General features: G+C 47.5%; 1 protein-coding gene across 4 annotated transcripts in view; it reads right to left on the bottom strand.

Annotated features, from left to right (window-relative positions):
• Window positions 1–341: 341 nt before the first annotated feature.
• Window positions 342–9,165, bottom strand: part of TMEM200B (transmembrane protein 200B) — a 31,400-nt gene continuing 22,576 nt past the window's right edge. For 3 of the 4 annotated variants that reach the window (XM_053398542.1, XM_053398543.1, XM_053398541.1), the window contains one exon: window positions 342–2,513. In XM_053398542.1, coding sequence (XP_053254517.1) covers window positions 1,124–2,491 — 1,368 coding nt within the window. In that variant the 5' untranslated portion in view covers window positions 2,492–2,513 and the 3' untranslated portion in view covers window positions 342–1,123. Of the gene's footprint in view, window positions 2,514–4,668; window positions 4,946–9,165 lie in introns of those variants that run through there. The other variant, XM_053398545.1, reaches the window with a different exon arrangement.

The following is a 9,165-nucleotide window of genomic DNA, read 5'->3' as shown; positions in this document are numbered from 1 at the left end:
AAATGCCTGCAGCCCGAATCCCGTTCTCAGGCTATATTTGAACTGCAAGAGTTTTCTCTCTCCAGCTTTTGGGAAGCGGCACTTGACTCTGTGTGTGTGTGTGTGTGTGTGTGTGCTGAGGGCGTCTCTCTGAGCCTTCAGATCAGTTTGCAGATGTTGTTAAGGAAATGCATGGTCTCCTACCCTAAACATTCTCACCATCCATGTGGGGGGGGGGGAAAGCTTATTTTTCATTTTTTGGTCAAGGGCTAGCTGAAATCAGCTGATAAATTTCCCTCTGAAAGAGAGCAATCCCAAACAATGTTTAAGCCATAACAAACGACTCGAGGTCTTCAAAGCCGTGAGGCAAACCTTTTTTTTTTAATAACCTTGTTTGGCATGTACATACCCAGTGATTCAGGACAGAGGAAGAGGCAGGAAGGAGAAAAAAGTCACCAATTAACTTGCAAGATTTTGACTTTAAAATGTTTTGGCTTTCTCAGAGCCCAGAACATGAGATTGGCAATAAAACAATAAGAATTTATTTTTTAAAAAATAAAAATTGTTCTACTACCGGGGGTGGGGTGGGGTAAATACCGCAGGCAAGGTCTGATGTTTAGCCCCAAAGAGCTCTGAAACTAGCATCTGTGTATAAAAATTATAATCTCGTGACTTTGAAAACTAGACCTGTGCTATTTTAGGAGGCACCAGTTTATTGTTTCTGAAACCTTAGCAATCGTCCCGTTCTTCCCACAATTTTACCACCTGTGTTTCCAAGGGAGGTTGGGTGGGTTTGGGTGTAGTGAGGAGTACCAGCCCCCACCAACCACCCTCCCACCCGCCCCATTGCAATCCCAAGTCTTCTTTCCATTTCTAAGCAAATAGTTCTTTTCACACACAGAGTGGGGGAAGCTGAAGAGGGGATCTTTATAAGGCAAGAATTGAGCAGGCCCTTGAGAAGGAAATCAATCTGTTCAGCAGCATCTCAAAGGCATCTCTCCTCTGGCAGGAGACTTGGGCTTGGCCACTGGCAGACTGACTAAGCAGCCGCTGCTGCAAAACGTTCTATATACACGTTCGCTCCTGGCAACACCAGGCATGACATGGCAAATCCCAACAGCACGCGCTGTCTTCCAATGCAGAGTCAGTTTCCGCAACCCGTTTCTGCAACAACCTCCTGGGAAGGCTCCCTGCTCAAGCCACTGATAGGCTCCTTCGCTGGCTCCAACAGCCTATCAGAAGACTCGCCCCGGCTTTCCAGTTTTGCATAGTTGACCAGGCCAATGTGGTCGAGTCTAGGCCAGCTCCTGTGCTTCCTGTCTTTGACTGGCGCCACTAACACTACCCCTGGCTGGCCGAGATCCAGGGACTTGGAGTGACCCGCATTAGGGATCTGAGTGTCCGAGCTGAATCCCCTCTTTGTGCATTCGGGGTTCAGCAGTCTTTCCACCGAGGTGGCTGAGGAAGGCTCAACATTATCCATATCAATAACCACATGGCTGCCTCTGAGCTCGCCTCTCCGGGGAGCCGTGGCATTGCACCCTGGGAGGACGGTCCACGAAAGCCTCAACACCTCATCTTTCTCCTCTGGCAAGCGGAGGCAACTGGCTTCCAAGTCCCGGATGGCTGCTCGAGAAACTCGCTGGCTTTCAAGGAGACAGTTGTTGAGTTTAATGAGAGGCAGAGACAGGGCATTGACGGCCGAGATGACTGACTCTGCGCCATGGGCAAAAGGGAGGCCGCGGTTATCCGGCACAGCATTGCCAGAATCCGAGCGGACGCTCAGGAGGGAAAGGGACGGCGAGACGCTCTTGTGGAACTGGGTGGTGGCCTGTAGCCTGTTTGAATTGTAAGCGTTGGGCCACTTGGCAGCTGGGCTGGAGCAAGACTGGAAGCCGCTGGAGGAGAGGTCCACCTCGTAGCAACCTTCCACACAGTCTGCGTTCGCCTGGAGGGAGGACAAGGTAGGCCTCCTCTGAAAGTAGCTGCTTGCCTGGCTGGTGTCCTGTGGGAGCCTCAGACTCATGGAGTAGAGCTCCCTCTGCATCAGCAAGCGGGTCTCCATGTCTCTGTTCTCGTACAGCATGGTGTTGGCACAGATGAAGATGAAGAGGCCGATGCCCATGATGACAGGCCCAATGAGCTTCAGCTTCTCGCTGTGAGGTAAGGGGCGGGCGTGGGCCAAGGCCTTCACTTCCTTCTTGATCTCATCGGTGGCACTGGTGTTGCCCGGCCGGCTGCCTCCTCCGGACCTGGCACGGTGAGGCCAGTAGCCGATGACAGCGATGGTCATGCCCACCAACACCACTGAGACGCCCACCATCACAAAAGCTCCCGAGGTAGAGCGCATGCGCAGCTGGCCCTTCACAGTCACCTCGGAGGGGGCCTTGCGTCGGAACCTGCGCCGGTGCCATCGGGAAGGGGCGCTGACGGGTGTTGCGGGTGCGTTCCCTGAAGGGGGCTGGTTCTTCATGGCTCTTGCGGCTTCAGCAGGGCCTCCGGCTGTCACCATCCCCACGTCATCCACCAGCCATCTTGACAACAAAGAGAGAAGGCGTTAAGGAGAGGGAGGCATGGGAAAGAAGCAGAGGTGACTTGTCCAAACTCTCCCTCCACTGGGAAATAGTAGCAATAATATGCTCGCACCCCAGCCTACTTCCTGGCACATAGGAATCTGCCTTCTACCACTTCAGATGATTGATCTGCCTAGCTCAACATAAGGATGGGGAATGTGTGGTCCCCCGGATGTTGTTGGACTACAACTCCCATCAGCCCCAGCCAGAGTGATCAATGGTAAGCAGTGATGGAAGTTGTAGTCAAAAACATCTGGAGGGACCTGTCCTTGGTCTACACTGACTGGCAGCAGTTATAATTATTATTATTTATTGAATTTATATATTGCCCTGTACCCGGAGGTCTCAGGGTGGTTCACAGAACAAAATCAAAATATAAAACCACAAACTATATAATCAAAATAAAAACAACAACCCAATAACCCCTAGGGTCTTTTCCAGTCCTAGGTGGATATGTCAGGGATTGAACTTGCTACCTTCTGTATTCCCAGGTGCTCCACCACTGAGCTATAGAGCACGAGACTCTTAATGTCAGGGCCGTGGGTTCGAGCCCCACATTGGGTAAAGGTTTCCTGCATTGCAGGGGGTTGGACTAGATGATCCTCATGGTCCCTTCCAACTCTACGATTCTATGGCCCTTCCCCTTCCTTTGGCAACGTTTAGCCTAATTTCCCCAAACACAGTGTCCTCAAGGTGCCCTACGCCTAAAGTACAATCCTCCCCCAATATTCCCAGGTCATGGTTTGAAGGCATGTGATGCTGCCACCTTCTTGAAGCTAAGCAAGTCCTGAACTGGTCACTGCCTAGAGGGAAAACCACAGTGGAACACAAAGCATAAACCACCTTTATTTCTATGACTAAAGAAACATGGGATATAATATACACATTATCTCTGCATATCATGCATAATATATAAATAACAGTGCAATAAGTGTTATAGACTCCATTTTAAAAGGTACTTTTTTATGTTGCTGCATCCCCCAAGAAGAGATTTACAAACTGAAACTTCTCTAGGCTTATGTTTTAAACATAAAGGCAAGTTCTCTGCAGAATCTTTGCATATAAGGCCATCCGCCCACCAGCCCCCCCCATCAATTTACCCAATCCACCAAACAGAGAAAAGAGGTGCTGCAATGCCAGCAGAATAAAATAGCAAAAGAGCTCAGGCAAGTGAGCCAAGCTGCGTTTTACAGGAGGGAAGTGAGGGGAGTCACTGGCCAAACTAACCTATGCAGAATGTCCTTCCCAAATGCAGCAACCAACCAGACCGTACCAGCAAAACTCAACAGGTGGCGTATATCTATGCCATTCGATGATCATAGTTAAGAGGAACTACAGTGTGTAGGGACTTAAGCAACACAGCAAGCTGCAGTTGGTCTAAATCAGAAACGAAACCTTCCAGACCTCCTTGCACCTGATCTATACCGGAGAAGATATAGGTGTGGGTGGGTGTGTAAACTCAGGGTTTACCTAGACTCATTCACGTAACACTAATTATGGTTAAGTATTACAACTGAACCAACACATTCTAATTAATAAATTTCAAGAGTGGGTCCTATTTTACTTGTTTGGGACTCAAAGTGGATCTCGGATCAGAAGCCATCGGGGCACCACTTTCTTCTATTCAAGAGGCATAAGGAGTACCAGCAAATCCAACAGAAAACTCCTCCTTTCCATGTTCTTCATTTGAAGGTATTATGAGTCTCCCAGGAAGGAATTAAGTGTTTGAACTTTAGAATGGAAAATGTGTTCTTGTCCCAAACTGTCAACCTACGACAATTTCTAGGGAGGAGATTTTTTATTTATATAGAGAGAGAAAAGAAGTCGGGGAGAGGCAGAATAACATTTCAAACTCAGCTAATCCTTTGGCAACATGAATTTAAGCCCTTCCTCTTGACGGAGCAACCCCCTGCAGCTAACCTTTGTCTCTTCCAGGTGCCAGCCAGCGGAAAAAAAATCCACCATAACAGGCGTTTCTAAGCTTGCCTTCAAATTTTACAGAGATTATTCCCTGCTGCCTGCCCCACTTCAGCCTGCAGTGGCTCGAAATGTGCTTGTCCCGTCAGCCTGCTGCTGAGAATAACTCACTTTAATTACCATCTGAGATGTGACCTACCTTAAACCGTTACAGTAAGCTGCTTAATCTCCTGCTGACAAGGTAGGTGGTACCAGCCCTTCTAAACTTTTCCTTTTTGCAAAACCCATGAGGCGCCGTTGCAAATTACCATCACATGTTGTTGGGTCAAGCAGGGACAGCCTCTTCCTTGAAAGATTTCACCATCAAGGGGTCCTCGGCGCCAGGGTCCAAGCACCGCCATGAAGGGGCTCAGATTCAGGCAACTCACAGGCCACCCCAATTGGGGTAGGCAGCTCTCAGTGCCTGCTTCTTTACTGCCCTGCCTCTTCTCATAGTTTTCTCCTGTTCCAGACGCACACAGGAGGATGCAACTGTGGGCACCGGTCACAAAATGGCTGCTGCGGTGTTTATGGCCCAACGCAAAATGGATGCCATGGCAGGGCACAGCGGAATGCAACATGGCTGCCGTACCCAAAATAACTGCCACATGTAAAAGAGTGGGGGGGGCAGGACCACAAAATGGACGCTGGTATGCCCCCCCCTCCGTTAACAGAAAAGGCAACTATATCAGCCACCACTGCACTAACTCACAGAAAGAAACTCTTTGCCCCTGGGTATTGTGGAAGAGTTCATGGTCTTCTAGCATTCCCAGTCATTTCAATGGAGCTTGAGCAGGGGAGCTTGCCACAGGGCACTATCCAAGCCACTGAAATAAACAAGCCAATGAAAGCACACGGGCTCTGGTACAATTCCTGTTTGTTTCAGGAGGACTTGCCGTTGGGATTACGCCTCGTGGCAATAAACTGTTGTACAGCTATTAACCATCACACACTCAGCTGGTCCTCTTTTGCAAAGAACAGCCTTGAATGCTTGACTTTAAGTTTCCCTGCAAACTCTGGTCAAAGTCTACCTTGATTTCTGACTTTCCTGGCCAGCAATGAGTCAGCCTCACCATTTCCCCTCTAGGGCTGGGCGATAGATCAATATATTGTCCCAAACTGGTTTCAAGTCCATATAGTGTTATTGGTTTCATAATTTTTGACCTGGCAATATATTGTGAATCATGATGTTTGTGTGTGCTATGCAAAAATCACAATGTGGGGGAAACCCGAAGCCAGCCAATGCCTCTACATAAAAAAGGTAAAGGACCCCTGACCGTTAAGTCCAGTCACGAATGACTCTGGGATTGCGGCGCTCATCTTGCTTTACTGGCCGAGGGAGCCGACATTTGTCTGCAGACAGTTTTTCTGGGTCATGTGGTCAGCATGACTAAGCCGCTTCTGGCAAACCAGAGCAGCGCATGGAAATGCCGTTTACCTTCCTCCTGGAGCAGTACCTATTTATCTACTTGCACTTTGTGCTTTTGAATTGCTAGGTTGGCAGGAGCTGGGACAAGCAATGGGAGCTCACCCTGTCGTGGGGATTTGAACTGCCGACCTTCTGATCGGCAAGCCCTAGGCTCTGTGGGTTAGACCACAGCGCCACCAGCGTCCCTACATATTTCAGACATCGTGATATATTGGTAATATATCACGATATTTAGCTGGTGACATATCACAATGCTGAAAACCAGATATTGCCCAACCCTATTCCCCTCGTAGACTATTGAAGTTGTGTTTACACTATTCCACTACGGAGAGGAGCAACCACTTTGGACAGCCGTAGTGCTGAACTGTGGGAAACAGGAGGGCAAATCCAAGTACTCTGATCTCCACTTAAGGTCCTCTTTTAATGTTATGATGTCTAAATACATAGAAAGGGCTGAGACCAGGTCCCTAGGCACACAAACCAAAGGTTTGAGAGGTCAAGATCAAGGAAGGATATAGTTAGCTAACTCTGGTGCAAAAAATAAAATGCACAGACTTTCAATTTGGCCCCATGCTAAAAGGCAGTGTTCACATGTCATCTGAAAGCAACCTCGATTCGTCTGGCATCAGCCAAAGTTGAATTTAAAAAGCTGAGGAAAAAGGGAACACAAAGCAGAGCTAGGAAAGGCTGTTCTTTGTATGGAGTTCAAGAGTATGGCTTTATTATTAGAATTCCCAAGAAAGGTTGCGTAAGATATATATGTCTAGGACTCTTTGACATTGTCGCTCAAGTTAACTGATTAATTCTATACTTTACAGCAAGGCACATTCGACTTAGCTAAATATAAAGTCAGCAAAGGAGGTTGCTTTCAATGACCATTTGTGATCCAGTTCCATAATCTACCCACCTCCTATTAAAAAGTACTCTTCCACTCGCCCCTGCCCCAACCACCTCATTTCAATTTTGGGGAGGTGGGGGTGGCGCTAGGGCTTGTGACAGCTCAAGGGAAGAGAAATGCTCCAGAAATGTATGTGTTATTAGCATCATAGAACATTATGACAGCTCAGTGCCTTGGCTGGGACTCTGAGAGTTTAAGCTTTCAGGTTTTGTAAGATAGCATTTTTCATTTTTTTAAATAAAATGGAATTATTTCCCTAATTCAATGTATCAGAGTTTTGATAGCTGAGCTACACTGGCATACCACTGGTGTGGGGAGAGAACCTTCAGATTTATATACAAAACTGGAGAGGATCTAGGAGCGTTTGGAACTTGCAACAATTTCACCCAAGCAGGAGTTTAATAGCTATTCAGATTCCTCAACAGCAGGGCTGGGGAAGTTCAGGCACTCCAGATGTTGCTGGCCATGCTCGCTGGCGCTGATGGGAGTTGAAGTCTGAAACATCTGGAGGGCCACAGGTTTCCCAGTCCTGCTCTATATAGCAAGATGAAGGGAACTGGATTGGACCTGATCCCTGCCCCCCTCCGCTCTCCACATTTGACAGATCAGCTGACCTTTGATGCTTGCATAAATCCATCTGTGGCTCTTTGTTGCAGAGGTCAAGACAAAAGAAGGTGACTATTAATCTAACTCCAGTGCACTTCTCAACACATATAAATGCAAACCTTCAAAACCACTCTACCTAATGTTTTGCAATCCTGGAAGTAAGTGAGCAAAGTTCTGAGCCCTGGGCTCCACTGTTTCTGAGTGCGCTTCAAGAAAAAGGCAAAGAGCTGAAGCGCTTGTAAGATGGTTTGCAAGAATCTCTCTCGCTCGCCAGTAAGTGCTTGTGTGTGTGTGTCCCCTAGTTCTCCATGCTGCTTTTAACAAGTCTGGAGAGGTAGACAAGAAGCTTTCCCTCTGCTTTGTTGCTTCTCTTATCTCCTGGGACTGATTACACTGAGGCTGCTATCCTATGGCTGCTCAGCCAAATGGTTGGAATTGAACACAGGAATTGCTAAGGGGATAGGCCTGCTCAAACAGTGCTTCTCTCCTAGGAAGCTCCTATGAGCCAAATGCTCCCGTGGGAATCCCTCCTCCCCTAGATGACATTGGCCTGTGGAAACGAGCCTACTTACATCCATCCTAGATCAATAGCAGAAGGGGTTAGATTTGATATGGAACAAAAGGAAGACATAAGGGGAATAAGCACATCCCATATTTACAGTCTGGTGGGTCAGAGGAGGAGACAGACTTGATATGTACTTTAGCATGGAAAAGAGGAGAGTGAGAGGAGATACAGCAGCCATCTTCAAAGAGATCAAGAGCTGTCACATGAAAAAGGGGAATAAGCTTATTTTCTCCTGCTTGGGAGGGTAGGACTTGAACCAATGGATTCAAGTTAGAAGAAAGGAGATTCCAACTAAACACCAGGAAGAACTTTCTGACAGTAAGAGCTGTTCAACAGTGGAACGCTCTCACTTGGGAGGTTGTGGAATCTTCTTCACTGGAGGTTTTTAAGCAGAGGGTGGATGGCCATCTGTCATGGATGTTTTAGCTGAGATTCCTGCATTGCAGGGGGTTGGACTAGATGACCCTCGGGATCCCTTCCAACTCTACAGTTCTAGGATTCTATAGCAGAGCTCCAAAGGTCTTCAAAGCCTGCTGGTGTAAATTTCAAGGATACAGGATAGCTCCATCTAGCCATATGCCTTAGGGCAGGGATGGGGAGCTTGGTTCTCCTTCCACTTGTTTCTGGGCTCCAACTCCCATCATTCCTGACCATTGGCCATGGAGACTGGGGGTGATGGGAGCCTGACAACATCTGGCAGGCCACAGGTTTCCCATCTCTGGCCAAGAGACTGTCCAAAATCAGCATCAGGACATTCCCACCGCACCCCCGAGAAGTTTCTCAACCTAATTAGTTCTAATTTGACTTTTCCTTGTGCTCTATGATGTGGTTACCATCATGCAGGCCCTACAAGTTCAGAAGGCTGGTTGTGTTGTACCAGCTATGGAGTCTCCAGTCTGGACCACAATAATCCTACTCAATTGAAAAGCACAGCGGCCAGAAATTAAAAATAATAATAATCAAATGTTGCAGTCAAATGTAATCATGTTGGGCGCATGGGGTGCCATTGGCAACGTGGTACTTAGCTAATGATACCAATAATAAAAACGGAAAATATTATTAGCATATCAAGCAACAGCACTTTTCTATACGTTAATACTGCTGTTTGCAGCATTTCCTTTACATTTTGTTTCTAACACATTTTAAGGAGATTTTATTG

Source organism: Podarcis raffonei, chromosome 8 (assembly GCF_027172205.1).
Source record: "Podarcis raffonei isolate rPodRaf1 chromosome 8, rPodRaf1.pri, whole genome shotgun sequence".
Taxonomy (NCBI): Eukaryota; Metazoa; Chordata; class Lepidosauria; order Squamata; family Lacertidae; genus Podarcis; species Podarcis raffonei.
The sequence above is the reverse complement of the archived record's forward strand: the minus strand, read 5'-3'. Positions and strand labels throughout refer to the sequence as shown.